Here is a 20581-nt window from a genome sequence, read left to right on the forward strand (position 1 = left end):
TGTAGTCATGTGACCTCTACCATGAGGCGCTCTGACTGGGGACAGCTGTTTCAGTCAGTTTCAATAGACACTCAGTACACACCAGACTGGTGTCCTGTGAGCTCATAACAATCAGGTGGGATAGTGGCAGGGCGGATCCTACCACCTTCCCGTCTTCACCCAAATTAAGTACGGGGTGGGAAGGCATGTGAATGGCATTCCCGCTCCACCACCAATTGAGGCCCTTCAGGGTAATTAATGCCTGTCGCCACATGGGAAGCACAGCAAGAAAAACCGTGTGGGTTGCTTGACAGCTCCAGGGGAGGGTGGGGGGGGGGTGTACCCCGTTAAAAGGCGCTTAGTGCCTAATGCATCAGGAAGGGGGGACTGTCTGAGAGGCACCCACCCCCCCCCCCCCTTGCTGCTGATCCTGCTACACACCCCTCCCCCGCGACCCCCACCCTGCCCTGATTGGCCAGCAGCTCTCAGAGGGTGGGACTTCCGTTACCAGTTGATCCCATGGAAAGCCTGCCACTATCCAGTTAATTGCACTTGATTCGCCTGGCCTCCCACAGAAGGGGCGATGCGGGGTTCTCAGCAGCACTTTTGCCGGAGGTAGAGAACCCCATCGCCTGGATAAAATCCCAACCATAGTGTTGAGAGCTAGTGTAGCACTCCCACCTTTTCCAGCGTAATTGTATTTTGGTCAATACTTCAAAGGTACTTTCTCATTGTAAGCTGCTCCAGTAGTCATGGTCATTATGCTCTATTACGTCTATTATCTCCTCTTCTAGGCTCCTTCATCATTTCGGTCATGCTCATTTTTGATTTGAACAGTTAAATATTATTGATAAAGTAGACAAATATCCCAAAGGGCTTCAGAGTTGAAATCAGACAAAAAAAAAGATGCCGAGCCAAAGAAACAGATATTAGAAGGAGCGACCAAAAGCTTGATCAAAGAGGTGGGATTTAAGAAAGGTCTTAACAGGGAAAAAAAAGGAGGTGGCAAGACAGATGAGTATGAGGAAGGAGTTCCAGAGTTTCTGGGGGTGGGGCTTGTTGTAAGGCTGGAGGAGGTTACATAGATAGGGAGGGGTAGGACCATGAAGAGATTTTAAATATGTAGATGAAAAATTTTAAATTGGAGACAATGTAGGAAATTGAAGTCAAATTATTGATTTAGTTAATAAGTAGTTAGATGGTAGAAGACGGAGAGTAGATAAAATCAGCATGTACACGAATTGACAGGATGTGACTGGTGGTATTCAACAAGGATCTATGCTGGGGTCTCAGCTATTCACTATATTTGTTATTGACTTAAATAACACAAAGAGTCATATATCCAAGTTTGCTGATGACAGAACGATTGTTGGCATTGTAAGTAATGTAGACTGGAGCATAAAATTACAGAGACATTGATGGAGTAAGTGAGTGGGCAAAACTGTAGCAGATGAATTTCAACCCAGTGTGAGGTTATCTGTTTTGGACCATAAAAGGATAGATCTAAATATTTTTTTAAACGATGAAAAGCTAGGGAGGTCCAAAAACATTTAAGGCTCCAAGCATTAGATTAACAGGAGAGATTACATTAACTAGGCTTGTATTCCCTGGATCATCTGATTGACATTTTTGGGATTTTGAAAAGAATTGATAGGATAAATAGAGAAAAACTTTTCCGCTGGTGGGAGAGTCTCAAACAAGGGGACGTTACCTTAAAATCAGAGCCAGTCCATTCAGGAGAGAAATTAAGGAACATTCTTCATGCGAAGGATAGTAGAAATATGGAACTTTGTCCTACTTTTTAGCGGAGGCGTAGTGGTAATGTCACTAGACTAATAACCCAGAGCCCCAGGCTAATGCTCTGGGGACACAGGTTCGAATCCCACCATAGCAGATGGAATTTGAATTCAATTAATAAAAAATCTGGAATTAAAAAGCTAGTCTAGTGGTGATCGCTGTAAAAACCCATCTGGTTCACGAATGCCAAATGTCCATTAGGGAAGGAAATCTGCCGTCCTTACCTGGTCTGGCCTACATGTGACTGCAGACCCACAGCAATGTGGTTGTCTCTTATATGTCCTTTGAAATGGCCTAGCAAGCCATTCAGTTCAAAGGCAATAAGGGGTTGGGCAAAATAATGCTGGCATAGCCAGCAATGCCCACATCCCACAAACAAATAAAAAAAACAGAGCAGTAGATGCTAACTCAATTAATAATTGTAAATCTGAAATCAATAGATTTCTCTTAGACAAGGGTATTAATGGATACAGAGCTAATGGAATTAGGATACAGATCAACCATGATCTCATTGAATGATGGAACAGACTCGAGGGGCTGAATGGCGTACTCCTGTTCCTAAGTCAGTAAGGACAGAAGTGATGGGTAAGCAGGACTTGATGTGAGATACGATATGAGCAACTGCATCTTAGATGTGATGAGGTTTAGAGTGTGAAATTTGCTGTTGAAACACTCATCCATGCCTTTCTTGACTCTAGACTTGACTATTCCAATACATTAATATAAAAGCAAAATACTGCGGATGCTGGAAATCTGAAATAAAAACAAGAAATGCTGGAGCCACTCAGCAGGTCTGGCGGCATCTGTGGAAAGAGAAGCAGAGTTAACGTTTCGGGTCAGTGACCCTTCATCGGAACCCAATACATTCCTGGTCAGCCTCCCATTTTCTACCCTCCATAAATCTGAGGTCATTCTAACCTGCACCAAGTTGCATTCACCTGTATGAGCAGACCTACCTTGGCTCCAGGTTAAGTTCTGCCTCAATTTTAAAATACTCATCCTTGTTTTCAAATCCCTCCATGGCCTCAGCCCTCCTTATCTCTATACTCTCCAGCCCTACAACCCTTTTGAGATATCTGCACTCCTCCAATTGTGGCCTTTAGCATCTGCAATTTAAATCACTCCACCACTGGCGGCTATGCCTATGCTCTGTAATTCTCTTCCTAAATCTCTCCACCTCTCTTTTCTCCTTTATGCCGCTCCTCAAAACCTACCTCTTTGACCAAGCTTTTGGTAACATGCCCTAATATCACCTTATTTTGCTCATTGTCAAACTTTGTTTAATAATGCACCTGTGAACCACTTGGATGTTTTAGCAGGTGCTATATAAATAAAAGTTGTTGTTTTTTGTTGACTAAACAAAGAAAACATTGGAAAAGCCAAGTCTGAAGATGTCAAATACATGGATGAGTTTGAACAGAAGATAGGCTGAGGCAAGGGTGGAGGTGGGCAATATGATAAAGTGGATAGTCTTTGTGATCAGGATGGTACAGGGTCAAACAGTCAGTATAGAAGAAGATTGAAAACAGTGTGGTTCAATCCTAGACAATGTCAGGACTGGGAAATGGAATTAGTTAAGGGCAGAGTGTTTATGGCAGGACCAAAGACAATGGCTTAAGTCTTCCCAATATTTAAGTGGAGGAGATTGAAGTTCATTGAGGATTGGATATTGGATAAGCAGTCAAGCAGCACAGGGGCAGGTAGAGGGGTCGAAAGGCAGTGAAGAGAACTAATCTACATCGGTGTTTATTGTTCAGCATATGAGCCTCCCTCGTCAAATTACAATCCTGTTCACTCCTCAAACATATTTTGGAATTCCTCTTTTTTGAGTAACTATTTTCCAAAAACATATGGTCTCTGCTTTAACAACAACTTCTAGCAGAAAATTCCATATTCTAACCATTTTCTATGTAAACAAATTGTTCAACCTTACCCCGCCCCTTTAATTATTCTAAATTTGTGCCCTCTTGTGACAGCCTTGACAACTAATATAAACAATCTATTGTTGTTCTCCTCATCACAGCCTTCATTATCTTGAAGACGTTAAATCAAGTCACCTCCAAACTTTTCTACTCCAATGTAAAACCCTAGTTTCAAATCTCCATTCATAACTGTTGCATCTCATCCCTGGAAACTTTCCAGTGAACCTACACACTATTTCAACATTGTTTCTCCCCCTTTTATCATCAGATACCCAAAATTGTACACAATACTTCAACTTAGAATTTAACTAAGTGACTATTAACAATGCAGCTGGCCAGCATTAACGATGACATCACAATGACTACTCACACTATAGTCAATTCCACATCACGCTATTGACAACACCTGTTGAGTTCAGGGTTAGGACCAGGGATTGAGGTTAGGGTTAGAAACTGCCATTGAATGTGTTCCCAGTAGCACAACCTAGATACCTGTTTCACCTTTATTTTACCTGCATTAAACTGTACCTGCCCACCCTCTGCTCCATGTACCTGCCCACCCTGCCACCCCCCATGTACCTGCCCACACTGCCACCCCCCCATGTACCTGCCACCTCCCTGCCCCATGTACCTGCCCACCCCGCCACCTCCCTGCTCCATGTACCTGCCCATCCATCCACCCACCACCACAGCAGATTTTATATTGTATTATAATTTTAAATTCTTTCTCACCTCACTTTGGTTTCCAAATTGAAACACCCTATATATACATATAAAGCAATAAGCGGGGTGGGGGGGTGAATAAACATTTCAAGCACCTAGCAACCGTCATCCGGGCATTTTTGTGCTGCGGGCGACGTCATGGCACCGGTGGGTGGACCTGATTGGCCATCACCCTTGGCAATAGTGTTACTCCGCCCCTCGCGTGCGCCGGCTGTGTGTGTAAGAGACGTTTCCAGAACGTTATCTGTTAGTCTGTCCGCTGGGAGAGGCGGAGGAGGCAGCGGGGGAGCGAGTGCGCCAGGTACTGCTGGGGAGGGGGGCTTCGTCAAAACAAGCGGGATTTCTTTTCCAATTTTATTTATTTATCGTAACTGTTGACGCCGTTATTCAGCGTTGGGAGGAGGTATTATTTTACGGGGGTGTGATCTTGGTGGTTGTTGAGCTCCTCCCACCATCCTCCTAGGTTCCTTGGTTGTCAAGGCCGCCTTGTTTTGACTTGGCTAATACTACCAGTCTTCTTTTAAAACCGTGAACAACTTTCTAATTGCATTCTCTTTCTAAGTAAAAAAGATTTTTAATAGAGTCCCACACAGGACTTGCTCACTTTGTATTGGGGGGGGACACTGGACTCACTCTCAATTGAGGTTAAGTTTTTTAAAAAGTGGATTTCCTTCTCCCTCTCTCTGGTGTCTTGGAGACTATGGGAGGTAATGTTGTAAATGAAGGCTGGAAGAAGCCCCACTCCTTTCAGAAGAGGTATAAACGATGTAGATCCAAATGCCGCTATACCCGCCAGCAAAAATGGAAGAAAAGGAGACGGCAGCAGCAGTGGCACAAGTGTGAGAGAGGAAGAACATACAACCACATTGACCTCAGGGCTTTGCTCAGACCTGTTAACATCAATGGCAAAAGGGCACCGGGTATGAGAGCCCCAAGGAACACAACCCAGTTTCTAATGCATGAGAAATACCAGGAACTCAAAAAGCAAGCTGCAGACTGCCCCAGTTACTGGCAAGAGGAAGGGGATGGTATGATAGGCTACCTATTTTACTTGGATCACTCGCGTGGGGGCCTTGAACAAACAAATACTGAATCGCTCAAGAGTGGTGAGCATGGACAGTTGTCACAAAGTGTGCCTGAGCAATATTCTTCTGCAGAAAAAGATGTAGACAGAACGGAGACGTTCCTAAAGAGAAACTTTGAAGATATGTATAATGGGTTGGAAGATAATGTGAATTCTGAGATCTAGTTAAAGACACTATTTTATTTGGATTGTATCACAGAAAATTCAAGTTGGAATTCTCAGAAACCAAAGACGTTGACACAAGTGTGTAGGGCTTTGAATTAATCTTGTAAAATAAAGGTGTCAGATTTTAGATGTTTCTGTCTTTATATCTATATAAAGAATAAAATTTTAGAATTGAAGATTAGCTTTCCATCAGGCAGTGACTATTTATACTTTCCTAGAAATTAAAAGATGTTCATGCAATACACTTTATTTCTAATACATTGTTTTCTGGTCATCACACTGTTCTGATAGATGGGAGATGTGCTTGGGTCAAGTCTTTCACCTTGTCAGGAAATCTTCCCTTCTGTTGACATTAGTAACTAGAAATTCAGACTGGCCTAGTTTGTAATTTTTTTTTTCTCTCCCAACCTGTTTCATTAGCATAAACTGGTGAGTTGGAAAGGCTACAATGCTTTTCACTAGAATAGTAGTCTATGCATATATGGTAGTAGGAGTGCTGCTCTACCCATTTTAAGTTAAAGTAAATTCCTTATTTTGCACCAGCTTGGATTTTATCATTGTCAATTATGTTAACTTCCCTTGAACCAGTTTTTTTTGATTCTTGCACTCTTTAAGGCCCTGATGGAGTGTGAAGAGATCAGGTGAACAAGTGAGTTGCACACTAGCCTCATCTTGGAAAAGGTGGATAAAATAAAATGCATCTATTTAGGCTGGAAATACATAATTCTTTTCCTTCTAACTTTATCTGAAGTTTGCAAATGGTTGGGATGCATATTTTGCAATGGCACTACTCTAGACAATGCAATATTGCATGTCTGATGTGACTGAGACCAGGCGATGAATAAATTAACAGTGCAGTCTTTGTAAAGACTGGGTTAAAATCTTCCAATGTGTAGTATCCTTAAATGCTATCACTCCAAAGCTTAATTTTTCATTTAGAATGAGTTTACAAATAGATAAGTGATATAACATTTCTGTACAATGGTTGTGCCTTATTTTGGCTTTGAAGACTTTCTGAATTGAAATCTCCTTTGCATGGCTTTGCTCTCAATCTTTGTAGTTAAAGGATAAACCCAAATGTTTAGGTTATACAATTATCTTTTATCCATCCTGTTCATTCCCTGCCATCTACTACTACAGGGGAATAGTCTCTAATTGTGTGCCTACTATTCGTGTACATCGCACCCTTGCATATCGATGCTTACTCTTCTTCTTATCTCACAGCATTGGGACCTCCTGAAAGGCACAAGAAACCTGTCTACAGATGGCTGTTACCCTAGGCAGACTGTTGCAGTCCAGGACCATGAAAAATGGTTGGGAGCCTGCTGATGACTGTCCATGATCTGGAGTCCACGCAGCAGTCGACAGCTGGTGTGATTTCCAGGTAATTGTGCCCACTGAATCTGCTGGCACACAAAGCACATTACATAGCAGAAAAAGCTATTGAGTTTATCCAGGTTTATGAAATGGAAAACCTATTGACCATGCAAAGCTTTTGATTTGAGATCCCTGATCTAAATTCTCTACTAGTGGATAATTTGTGCAATTAAAAGAAATAAACCTTTTATTCAATAAAGGGTGGAAAAAGCATTTATCATTTGAGTAGGAAATGAATTCCACAACCAGTGACTTATTTTTTCAACAGCCACTTCCAGCAGCTTTTTTTTATTTTTTAAGTCTGCAAGAACTAATGTTGACTCCTTTGGCAACAGTTTCAAGTTAAAGTGGTTGACACCAATTCTGTATACAAATCACTGAAGTGCTATTGCACTTGCTCTAAACTTTATTGGTTTGAGGAACTTGAGTTTTTAATAAAGAAAAGTAAAGTTGAGCTGTGTTAACCATGCAGGGTTTAAAATCCACTTTCGAGACCCCTGTGGAAGGCATGATTTAAATTAGAATGTGCTTTATGTATTTAAACATGTTATCTTTATCAGTAGCAGTTCTTGATGCAGAATATTTTCTCTGCAGATGATTTGAGTTTTTTCTGGAAATCTGGGAGATTTCAGACTTATCCTTGAATTGTCAATTTCCATTATGACACTTTTTCCTTTTGGCTTCTTGGTAATTTTCATGTCATTAAAAAGTTAATTAAACCTGATGTATGGCATTTCAGAATTCAACCCCTGCAGTGGCCTCAACACGTGAAAAGGGAAGTTTTTTAAAGTATTAAATAAAATGCTTACAAATAACTTATGAATCTTGATTTGTCGTCATTTAGTGATATAGAATTTTTTAATGTTTTTGTGGTAAGTAGTCTGCTGGCTCAATGACTCTCTGTCTCTCTTGATCATCACCACTGAAAATCCATCTGGCTAATTGAATCAGGGAGTACTTCCGTTCTCTTAATGCAACTGTTTTAGAATGCAAATATACAGCCATGCTTTCAGCCACTGTAGTCTTTTTAAACAAGTTATTTCAAGTCTGGTAACAGTTCAAAAATGTTCCAGAAGATTAATATCTTGGCAGGTGTGGTTTCAGTCACAGGTTATATTAAAAATACAGTTTTGTTGCTAATGTTTTTTTTTTCCTTCTATTGATTATGAATATCCTAATACAACATCTCAATTTCTGCTCTTGGCAACTATTGAGACCTTTGAGTAAAACAAAATGTTGTTTAATGTTGAGGATTGGAACTGAACAAGCAAGAACAGCTTCAAAAAGGATATTGGAAACTAACTTGGCATTCAGTTGTTTATTCCAGTAAGCTTCTATGCTGGTATCTTGAGTAAAGATTTTGATTTTTGGCTCATCAGTTGTACAAAAGTACAAGTTCAATGTAATTATGGTACTGGATTAGAGGTGGTGAACCACCTTAACAGTTGTAAAATTGACTTTGGTGAATTTAATTTTTGAAAAGCACCTGGGGGGGGGGGGGTGGTGGTGGGTGGTGGTGGATAAAAGACCATGGCCAGAATTTTACGCTGGGCGGACGGGAGCCAGACTCTGACGTAAATGTCGGTGCCGCTGCCGCCCAGCCTGGGGATCTGTCCCATATTTTACAGATCCCCAGGCTTTAATTGGCCTGAGACAGGACTTCCACCTGCTTGAGGGGAGGTCCCGCCTCTCAGCTGTCGGCCAATCAACCACTGCTGAGACTGCAGCCCAGCCGACCGAGGAGGATGCAATGGAACCGGGACGGAAGGTAAGTTTGGGTAGCCTCACCAGGGGAATCTGTCATGGAGGTGTGTAAAAATAATAGGGTAATTATATTAGGTGATTTCAACTTTTCCCAACATTAATTGGGATAGTCATCGTGTTAAGAGCTTAGATGGAGTGAGTTCTTAATGTATACAGGAGAACTTTTTAGCTCAATATGATCCAACAAGGGAGGGTGCAGTGCTGGACCTAATTCTGGGGAATGAAGCCGGACAGGTGGTCGTGTTTGGTGGGGGAGCATTTTGGTGATAGCGACCACAACGTGGTACAGTTTAAGCTTGTTATGGAGAAAGAAATAGACAAGTTGCGAAAAAAAATGGTTTTGGATTGGGGGAGAGCGAATTTTAGTAAAATAAGGCCGGATCTGGCCAAGGTAGACTGGAAAGAGTTACTTGTCAGGAAATCTACAGAAGAGCAGTGGAGGGAATTCAAAAAGGAAATAGGGAGGGTACAGGCCCAACATGTTCCCTCTAGGGTAGTGGGTAGGAGCAACAAGCCCAGAGAACCATGGATGACTAGGAACATTCAGGGTACGATGCGAAGGAAAAGAGAGGCTTTTAGCAAGTACAAGGAGAGAAAATCAATGGAAGCATTAGTGGAGTACAGAAAATGTAGGATGGAACTTAAGAAAGGAATTAGGAGAGCAAAGAGGGGATATGAGAAAGCTCTGGCTGGTAAAATTAGGGAAAATACCAAGATATTCTAAAAGTATATCAATGGGAAGATGATAACCAGGGAAAGAGTAGGACCCATTAGGGGCCATGGGGGAAATTTGTTGATGGAGCAAGAGAACATTGGTAGGGTGTTGAATGAATACTTCACATCTGTCTTCACCCAAGAGAATGAGGATGTAGATATGGAACTCTGAGACTAAGGCTCTTGAGCAAGTTGTCATAGGGAGTGACAAGGTGTTGGAAGTTTTGGAAGGCTTAAAAGTGGACAAATCTCCAGGTCTGGACGATTTGTGGCCCAGGATGCTGTGGGAGGCAAGGGTGGAGATTGCAGGGGCTCTGACCCTAATTTTTAATTCCTCTCTGGCCACGGGGGAGGTGCCAGAGGACTGGAGAACAGCTAATGTAGTCCCACTATTTAAGAAAGGTTGTAGAGATAAGCCAGGGAACTACAGACCAGTGAGTCTCACGTCTGTGGTAGGGAAACTATTGGAGAGAATCTATCTCCACTTGGGGAGGCAAAATTTGATTAGGAATAGTCAGCTTTGTCAGAGGGAGGTCATGCCCAACAAATTTGATTGAATTTTGGTTGCATGTGACCAGGTGTGTAGATGAGGGTAGTGCAGTTGATGTAGTTTAAATGGATTTCAGCAAAGCCTTTGACAAGCTACCACGTGGGAGACTTATCAAGAAAGCAAATGCACATGGGATACAAGGTAACTTGATGAGGTGGATTCAAAATTGGCTTCGGTGTAGGAGAGAGTGAGTGATGACAGATGGCTGTTTTAGTGACTGGAAGCCAGTGTCCAGTGGTGTACCACAGGGATCTGTGCTGGGTCCCCTATTGTTTGTCATTTATATAAACGACATAGATGACTGTGGGGTGGAAGGATCAGTAAGTTCGCGGATGACACAAAGATTGGCCGAGTGGTTAACAGGTGGAGTGTCTTAGGTTACAGGAAGATATAGACGGGATGGTCAAATAGGCAGAGAAGTGGCAGATGGAATTAATGCTGAAAAGTGTGAGGTGATGCACTTTGGAAGGAGTAATGTGACACGGAAGTATTCAATGAATGGCCTGACACTGGGAAGTTCCGAGGAACAAAGGGACCTTGGTGTGTTTGTCCATAGATCTCTGAAGGCAGAAGGGCAGGTTAATAGGGTGGTGAAAAAGGCATATGGGACACTTGCCTTTATCAATCGAGGCATAGATTACAAAAGCAGGGAGGTCATGTTGGAGCTGTATAGAACTTTGGCAAGGCCACAGCTGGAGTACTCTGCAATTCTGGTTTCCACATTATAGGAAGGATGTGATTGCATTGGAGGGGATGCAGAGGCAATTCACCAGGATGTTGCCTGGGATGCAACATTTAAGCTATGAGGAGAGGTTGGATAGGGTTGGGTTATTTATGCTGGAGCAGAGAAGACTGAGGGGTGACCTGATCGAGGTGTACAAGATTATGAGGGGCATGGACAGGGTGGATAGGGAGCAGCTGTTCCCCTTAGTTGAAGGGTCAGTTACGAGGGGTCGCAAGTGTAAGGTGAGGGGAGGGAGGTTTAAGGGGGATTTGAGGAAGAACTTTTTTACCCAGAGGGTGGTGACTGTCTGGAATGCCCTGCCTGGGAGGGTGGTAGAGGCAGGTTGCCTCACATCCTTTTTAAAAAGTGCCTTGATGAGCACTTTGCATGGCATAACATTCAAGACTATGGGCCAAGTGCTGGCAAATGGGATTAGATAGACAGGTCAGGTGTCTTTAATGCATCAGTGCAGACTCGATCGGCCGAAGGGCCTCTTCACTATTATTCTGTGAATAGTCTGAGGTTGGGTGATTCTATTGTGTTCTTGAAGTATTTGGTCATTAGAAGTGCACTTTGTGGCTGGCCCACCTGGTTGAGTTTTCTTGTAGGCAGAATTGTAGATTGCTTTCTTCCCCTGGAGTCTTGGTCTTGGGGCCCACAACTGGCAGCTCAGCTTCACATGCCCCACCAGGCCTTCTGGAACTATCTTGGCTCTTTGCTGCAGTTAGTGTCAGTGGGGTGGCTATATTGCTGAAGTTTGGAACAAACCTGTAGTAAAACCTGCACATCTGCAGAAAACTGGGGGAGGGGGGAAAAAATAAACATTTCATGGGTCCTCACTGTGCCTTTATCCCCTTCATTCCTGACCAGCTGACAGACCCGTGCTTGTCCTTTATTTTCCATCCCCTTTCCCAGCTGTGATATTTTTAGCATGTTCATGTGGCACAGCATTTGTATTTTTCCTTCAGTCTGGGATGTTAATCAAATTTACTTGGCAAATCCTTTCTGCCACTCTGAGCCAATGAAATGGCCTACAGGGCTTCACCCTGAATTGGGAGCAGTACTAATACATGGTCTCCAGGCTGAACTGTTCTGGCCTTGGCATCTTTCTGTCTGCATTTTCATGGCTGTCTAGAGGTTTTTAGGTGTTCCTAAGCCATTGCATAGGCCTTTGAGTTACTCCCAGAACCTGTAAATGTAGTTTAATATTGAAGACTCATCCCTGGGTCCCAAAAACCTGTCCTTGATTAGTTTAAGTAGATCTCTCTCCTCATGCTGGTGAAGTCATTGGGTGAGTCCTGAGTGGCAAACAGGAGAAATTTAAGCCCTTTGAGGACTTTAGCTGTTATGCCAGATTGCCCATTTCTTTTTGAAAGATTCTAGACGTGAAATTTGTGCCCTGATCCAACTGGATGTCAGCAGATAGCCCATATTGGGTAAAGAATTGGGTTAGCCCCTCCTCCACTGCCTTGGCAGAGTTCTTGGGAGTGGCCTCTGGCAATTGGATAGCCACATCCATAGTGGTGCGAAGATACTGGTTGCCCTTTTTTTTTTTTGTTTTCAGTAGGGGCCCCATGCAATCTGCCAGCACTCTGCTGAACAGTTCCCCAAAAGCAGGTATGGGAATTAGGGGTGCAAGTTTTATTGTAACTTGGGGCTTCCCCACAACCTAGCACATGTGGCAAGTTTTACACAACTCTACCACATCTTTGGAGTTTTGGCCAGTCAAAATACTGTCTTACATGGACTTAGGTTTTTCATATGCCATGTCGAGCCATTGGAAGTTCGTGGGCTATTATTTCCCTACAGTACCTCAGTGGCACTTCTATCCAGTGAACCACTGTTCACTCCTTCCAGGGACTGACTTCTGGCCAGTTTTGGTCATTGGCTTATCATCTTTGTCCAAGCGACATTCCCAGCTTTCACAGATGACAGATGGTCACATGCCTGTCTCTCTATTCTCTGGTGCCTTCTAACCAGATTCAAGCTTAGGAATTTCAATCTCTGTTCCCTTTGCCCTTTCAGTGTTAATGTCCCAGTTTAGCTTTGAATGTCTTGTTAATGAAAGCAATCTCGGGTGGTTTAATCAGTAGAGCAAGCCATTATTTTGGGTGCAGGCTCATCAGACATGTTTCCTCTTTGGCTTGGAATGTGCAAACTGTTCAAATGCAAATTGTAGTTGCCATCTTGGCTGCCAGCTTTTTAAAGAATTCCAGCTTTTTGTTTGGAAACCTATATTAAACCTTTAATGAAATGATCGCATTTAAAAAATCCTCCTTTTGCATATCAGGTTTTCTTGACAGAATATATTGGCCTTTGAAGGAGTGCAGTGTAGATATAGCAAAATTATATCTAGACTCTCTCTAGGGTTAAATTACACGGAGGGATTACACATCAGGGTTGTGTTTTTAGAATTTAGATTGAGGTGATTTTGTTTAAAGTCTTTGAGGTACTAAGGGGCACAAAGGAACTAGAAACTAATACAATTGATTGGGGTGTCTAGGATGAAGGGGCATGGTCTAAAAATTAGAGCCAGACTTTCAGGAGTGAAATTATACAATACTTTTTATACAAAAGATGGTAGAAGTTTAGAACTCTTCAAAACAGCAATAAATGCTAGATCAATTGTTAAGTTTAAAACTGAAATTGATCAATTTGTTATCCAGGTTGAGGGATATGGGGCAAAGGTGGGTATATGGAGCTGGGTTACACATCAGCCATGATCGCATCGGCAGAAAAGGCTTGAGCTAAATGGCCTACACTCAAAGGTTAAACTCTTCAATAATATCTCAATTTTTTGGTCATTAATTCATTGGGCAATCGGCTCAAATTCTTGCTACTGCCTTATCTTGTTTCTAATCTGCAGGTCAGCAACTGGTCCCACAGGGACCAGCTGAGATTAGTTAACTTTTGGATTTACATGCTACAGTGTGTGCACGCAAAGTTGTTGGGGCTTTTCACTGTGCAGTGAAGGAAAATGTCCTACACAAAATCGGGGTTCACGAATCTCAACTAGTTCACTTCCTTGAAGGAAGGAATCTGCATTTCCTATCCAGTCTTGCCTACAGGTGATTCCACATTATTCATAGCCTAAAGTGGCTAGCAAGCACTAATGTACAAAACAATCACTTCAAAGAAAAGGACCTCCGTCACCTCAGCAACACTGGATAGTCAGTCATTGCAGTCTTGTCAGTGTTACACAGGAGCACGTTTAATGTTTATTTGGCTGCATACTCACTAACTGAAGAGACAGCTTGTCCCTGTGAGCACAGACTGAAATTGTACGTTGATTCCTAGCGACAAGTTTCCTTCAGCCTCAAACTTTCCTGTTTTCTGCTAAAGTAAATTACGGTAGAAGCTGTATTTAAACTTCAGTTTGTCAATTGTGATTTGGAAAGTTCTAATTTGAGGGGGTGGGTTGTTTCTTCCTCTGGTATATTAGTTACAAACCAGCTATGAGATTGATCAAATTCTAGAACTGGGAATGGTTTATGAAAATCACTGATGTAACCTCACGCCAGCAGTTGAGTTACAACAGGCAAGCGATCTCTGCATAGATGACTCTTTTGGCTACTTATCACAATTTCTCCCATTTCAATCTTTGTCTGTCTTTTGCCATCACTAAAGATGCCATCATCACCAGGTGTTGAGCTCCCTGGTACTTGGGCAGAGGGGATAATTGAAGTTCCTTCAGTTCTTTCGATGGAAGGGGAGATCAGATTTTTCTCTTCCAATTGAACAAAAGTAGCAGTCTGCACATTCACCATAGCTGTTGCTCTCAGTTAAAATTACTACTTTGTCATCCCAGTTCCTTGGCCTGTGCACCTGGTCAGAATTTTTTTTTTTCCCCCCTGTCTAAAGTGGTTGCCTCAACAGGTTTTAAGGATGTTACTGGACCGTGTCATGTGCTTCAGGAATAAGCATCTCGTCCCGAACTGGTGCCCCCAAAAAGCCCTTCTGATGCACCCACTTTTTTGATATCTTCATAATTTGATGCTCAGACTTGGCTACATTATTCCAGGTGTAACCATACTGGTACCTTGTACAGACTTTATCCTTTTAGTTATAGATAATCAGGTAATTTCAGGGAGTTGTCCTGTGTCTTGGTCAACATTCTTGTAGAGACCAATACCACCAAGCATAACCTTTGAATAATACTAATAGGATCTATATTTAACAGTACCTCTGACAATGCAGGATTGCCTGAACACAGCTTTGGAAGTGTCAACGTAGATTGTGCTGAAGTCCACTGGAGTTTGATCCCATAATCACTTGCACATTTTCTCTTTCTCCCCCTCCCCCCTGCACAAAAAAAATGGTCATCTGCAAACTTGGACTATTTTACTTCTGCTCTCAGCTATAAATCACTTGTATATGTACTAAATAACAGCGCTGCTACTGATACCTGTGGTACATTGCTAGTAATCCCTTTTCACGCTAATTTCATTTTCCACAACTGGTTTCTTTAAGCTAATTTTCTGGACCTTGCCTCCTATTCCTTGTTTTCTTGTGGCCTAAATTATGACTTATATACAGTATTGCTATAATGTACAGTGCATGCTGTCAGTCTTACAGAAATTTCATTAGCCTGGATTGTTGAATGTAGAAATCCAGAAGTTGCTGTCAGTGATTCTACAGCACATCCTATGGGGAAGTGTAGAAGACTCTGCAGACTGCAATCAAGTAGAAATCACTAACTGACGAGAACTTGCCCTCTTAATCTTGCTAGAGAAAGTTGCAAGTTGAGTTGTAACTGGGCTTTAAGAGCATATTAGTTCATAATTGATAAACCCCTCTGGCCCTGAAATTTGAGAAACATCACGTCCATTCTGATAAAATCTTATATTAACTTTACTGTAGTCCCATCTGCATGTTCATGTTCCAGTCATTTAAGTGAAAGATAATTTGTTTTACTTCTAGTTAACATATCTGAGCACAATGTGATTGCCTGCTTGATGACATCACTGGATACCTAGTAATCTCCTTGATTTAGCGCTGGATTCAAATTAATGTGGATTTCCACTTTACTGATACAACTTGCTAGATCTTTGTGAGCAGTTTTCTCATCAATGAGCACAGTTGCTTTAGGACTGGGGGCCAAATCCAGGCTATTCTATTGCATTCATAAAATTTCTTTTAAGCTTTCCAGTAAACCTGTTAGCCAAGGCAGCCATCCCATAAATTTATTAACTGCCTCTTACTGTGCCAAAGCAAACCTATCTAGTTTAATTCTTTCAGGATGCCTTCTGGTAATTTACCTTCAACTACTTTTGGGTTTGGTTGCCTGTAGTTTGTAGGGTTGTCCCTGTTCATAACTCATTTTAGAACTAATTTTGATTTTTGGACCAGACCTCCATGTTTAAATCCTACAGTAGCAAGCCATGCTAATTCAATAAATTTAGTAATGTGCACCAGAGAAAATGGCTGTCAGCTATTGAATACATTAGGACAGGGGTCAGCAACTTTTAAGCTGAAGAACCTTTTTTAAAAAAAAAACTATTGGGAGCCACAAATGAAGTTTTGACATTTTTAAACCAAATACATGGCAAATTACCAACTGTTACTGGTAAAATACATAATTTGCATGTATTGAATTCATGCATCATAAAATAAAATAGACCTAACTCAATTTTTTTAACTAGTCAGTCGTCTTTAAAACTAAACGGAAGATGTGTAGAATTAAGAATTTTTTGGCTATTGTGATTTTTTTTTTTTAAAAGCTTCTAAATTCTGAATGTGCTGTCATCTCCAGCTATATTAGAAACAATGTTTTTTTCCATTAAAAGAAAAAAATTGTTCCTCAAACCAAAGGCATTATCTATAAACCATGGTGTAGTTATGCAACTCACAGGTTTGGAGAACGATTATGATTTTAACAAAAAAACATTAATTTGAATCTATTAAGTGCAGCATAATTAGCTTTTTATCCCTGCAATAAAAACTTAATGCTTGCTTTTCTTGACCAATTTTTCTTGGGCTTTGTTCAGATTAATGCGAGTCAACTGGAAAAGTTTGGGATCCACAAATGAGATGCTAGAGCTGTATGTGGCTCGAGAGCCGTGGGTTGCAGTCACCTGCATTAGGACTGTTATTCCACTTCAAGTACCACTGTAAAATGTTTGGGACGTCCAGAAGTGGTGAAAGATGCCATATGAAATGCAAGTCTTTCTTAGAGACTTGGAACTAAATGTTTTAATGTCAGTGAAACTGTAGTTAAATCTATCATGAGTACAGATCTGCTCTTGCTCTCGCAAATGCAGGAGTTGTCTAGGAAGGAAAAGCAATTCAAACTTCCAATATTGAAGTTAAAGGTCTGTCTCTTGTAGCCTCTTATTTAAAAGTGCTAATGTTTCTGTCCTTGTATGCACAGGAAGTGGTAAAATGACACCTCTGGCTGCTGAGTTGCCACCAGGCCTGCCAACCAACCAACTATCCCCTCAATGAATATTTTCCTCTGTAGACCCTTTACATCAGTTTCCTGTGAACAGTACTCCCAAGAGAAATTTCACTACCACAGCTTGTCTTGTTGCTAACATTCCTATGTACCAGAAGTCAGTCCTTCTGTTAAATAAGTCTTCTGGATGATTCTTACAAAGTGGTCTATGCAAAACTTCACATCTAATCAAAGTGGCAGAAATACATCAAGAGGAACCATGTGGACATTGTTCCCAATATCTACTCCTATCCCACAATGCATAACCAGGCACAATGATTTATCAAACTGACATACCATTAGTAGGATAGGAGAACTGAAGTTTCTTCTATTACAGCAAGCTAAGCTGTTCACTTTTTTTCGTTTACTTTAAAAATGCTAAAATCCAGTGCCTTGCTTGAAAAACAGTATAGTTCCCCTTTGGGCTACTTCACTAAATTATTTGTGCAGTCTGTTCTGTTACTTGACTTAAATCAATGAGCTTTATGGCTCTTGGCTTCTGGCTTGGCGAGAATTGCTCCTTTTTAAGTTTATTTAAAAAAAAAACTCAATTGTTACAGCACAGGAGACCATTCAGCCCATGTCCACATTGCTGTCCAAGAGCAATTTACCTAGTGCCTTCTCTCTCTAGCCCTGCGCATTCTTCCTTTTTCAGATAACAATCCAATTCCCTCTTAAATGCCTTGATTGAACCTACCTCCATCACACTCGGCGTGCGTTCCAGATCTTAACCATTCACTTTGTAAAGGGGTTTTCATGTCACCATTGCTGCTTTTGCCAAGTACCATTTTTAAGTCTCTTGTTCACAATGTTCCCATTTGTGGAAGGATTGAGATTTTGAACATCTTCCAAACCTTCAAGGAAAACAGTCCCAACTTCTCCAATAAAAACAAGTGCTAAAAAGACTCAGCAGGTCAGGCAGCAGCTGTGGAGAGAAGCAGAGTTACATTTCGGGTCTGTGACCTTTCTTCAGAACTGGCAAAGGTTAGAAACTAATTGGGTTTTAAGCAGGTGTGGGGGGTTTGTGGTGGTGGAGAACAAACAGGAAGGTGTATGATGGGGCAGAGGACAGGAGAGATTAAATAACAAAGCTGTCCTGGGACAAAGGCAAAGAATGTGCTAATGCTTGGGATGAAAGACAAAGCCTTAGTCCAAAGTGTGTTAATGGCAGAATAACAAGCAGCTCTGTCTACATAAACAGGCATGTGGTTTAAAAAAAAATATATAAAAAGGCCAGTCATGCTCTGAAATTATTGAACTCTATGCTCAGTTAGCAAGGCTGTAGAGTGCCTGATCAAAAGATCAAGTGCTGCTCCCTGAGCTTGCATTAATGTTCACTGAAGCACTATAGCAGGCAAAGGGCTGATAGTTTGTGGGGGGGGGGGGGGGGGGGGTTGAAATGGCAAACAACCAGAAGTGCTCATGTTTTCGGACTGAGCGGAGGTGTTCCGTGCAGGGGTCACCCAATCTGCATTTGGCCTCACTAATGTAGAGGCGACTGCATTGTGAGCAGTGAATACAGTATACTAAATTTGAAGAAAGTACAAATAAATTGCTGCTTTACCTGGAAGGAGTGTCTGGGGGGCCTTGGAGATAAAGAGGCATGTATTGCACCTCCTGTAATTGTGTGGGAAGGGGGCAAGGTGTTTGGGGTCATAGTGGACCAGGGACCCACTTCTCCAATCTTTCCACATAACTGGTTCCAGGGATGAGGAGCTTCATTTGCACGAATCTTTTCTGCACTCATACTTTCACATCTTTCCAAAAGTGTGGTGCCCAGAATTGGGCACAATACTCCAATTGAGACCAAACCAGTGTTCTGTACACGTTTACCACAACTGCCTTGCTTTTGTACTTTATTACCTTATTAATGAATCCTAGGATGCTGTATGCTCTATTAACCACTCCCAACCTATCCTGCCACCTTCAATGATATATGCCCAAGTTCCTGTGCTCCTGCACACCCTTTTAGAATTGTACTCCTTTATATTGTGTCCACCTTGTTCTTACCAAAATGTATCACTTCACACTTCTCTGCATTAAATTCCATCTGCCACTTGTCTGCCTATTCCACCAACTCTTATATCCTTTTGAAGTTCAACTCTTCCTCCTCACAGTTCACAATGATCCAAAACTTGGAAACGACTGTAGATTTTGAAGTTGTGCCCTGTACACAAAGGTCTATGTCATTAATATATATCTAGAACAGCAAAGGTCTCCAACCTTTGTAATCCCTTTTGAATTTCTTTGTACTCTTCTGTACTGATTCTAGTTATGGCAGTGCTGGGATGCTATAATTAGCATCAGACTATTAACTAGGCAGAGAGAGGGATCCTTTCCATTTGGTTCATGTAACTCTTTGGGCTCTAATGTAGTAATGAAATTGCAAGCAAAATATCTCTATCCAACCTTGTATATCAACAGTGATTACTTGGCTAATATCATGGTGTACTAGTGTGGTTGAATAGTATATCTGTTTTCGCACTATTTGACCATGGTATGGCATAAGAACTGAGCCTGATCCTGTTCTCGTCTATGCACTTTGACTAGGAGTTACTAGGTAACAATCAGAATCATAGTTATTTGCAACCCAGAAGGACCATTCAACCCATTGTCTGCCGGAGAGATTAGTGCAAATCTTAGATTTGATCCTGCTTAAGATAGGCTAGTTGTACTGTTACTACAATCATCCTGACAGATTAACATGGCACACCAGGAAGGGACCCTGCTGTTAGTCTGTGTACATATTGTTGAAGTGTTGCATTGATCCATTTTGCAACCATTGCAAAGATTTTTGCACTTTATTAGTCTTTATCTTTTATCTCCTAAATTGTAATGGAGACTTTTCAGTCTGATTTTTTTTTTTACTTCCATTTTTTGTTTATTTAAAAGCAGCCTTTTTTGTCAGCTCTGTATATAAAGTCTGCCTTCCATCAACATCCATTTGTAACTAATTTTTTTCCAAGCATGTACTTTTACAAATTTTATGAATAAAGTATATTCCTTAACAGTTCAATTTGACATTACAAGTGCAATACAGATCAGTCTTTCAATACACCTACTAAGCCATCTCATCTACAAGTCAAAACATTCTCTATTGCGTACAGCCCAGGGGGTTTTACACAGTTTTTAGACCCTAGGTTTACTATGGCCAATGGCCTTTCCCCATTGAGTCTGTATGAAGGCTGCCTCAAGCTTTAGTGTATCCCGAAGCATGTAGTTCTGATCTAGGAATGTGTCAGTGTGCAGCACTTGGTCATCAACAACTCTTTGCAGTGGAAGACCAAGTTTCAGGCAGACCAAAGTGTCTTTTTTTCAGTGGGTTGATGGTCCTCCTGGGAATGACCTG

General features: G+C 41.5%; 1 protein-coding gene and 1 long non-coding RNA gene across 4 annotated transcripts in view; both read left to right on the plus strand.

Moving 5' to 3' along the window:
• Nucleotides 1–4640: 4640 nt before the first annotated feature.
• LOC137379450 (uncharacterized) overlaps nt 4641–20581 on the plus strand; it is an 82398-nt gene continuing 66457 nt past the window's right edge. For all 3 annotated transcript variants that reach the window (XR_010976818.1, XR_010976819.1, XR_010976817.1), the window contains exons 1-2: nt 4641–4722; nt 6895–7054. This is a non-coding gene — a long non-coding RNA (uncharacterized lncRNA). The remainder of the gene's footprint in view (nt 4723–6894; nt 7055–20581) is intronic.
• wu:fb55g09 (uncharacterized) lies at nt 4729–5797 on the plus strand. The gene has a single exon (XM_068050281.1). The coding sequence runs from the start codon at nt 5122–5124 to the stop codon at nt 5668–5670; it is 549 nt and encodes a 182-aa protein (XP_067906382.1). The 5' UTR covers nt 4729–5121; the 3' UTR covers nt 5671–5797.

The sequence above is a fragment of the Heterodontus francisci genome, chromosome 18 (assembly GCF_036365525.1).
Source record: "Heterodontus francisci isolate sHetFra1 chromosome 18, sHetFra1.hap1, whole genome shotgun sequence".
In the NCBI taxonomy this organism is placed as follows: Eukaryota; Metazoa; Chordata; class Chondrichthyes; order Heterodontiformes; family Heterodontidae; genus Heterodontus; species Heterodontus francisci.

Coding starts and splice junctions, on each gene's coding strand:
- wu:fb55g09 (XM_068050281.1), top strand. CDS start 5,122: ATGGGAGGTAATGTTGTAAATGAAGGCTGGAAGAAGCCCCACTCCTTT.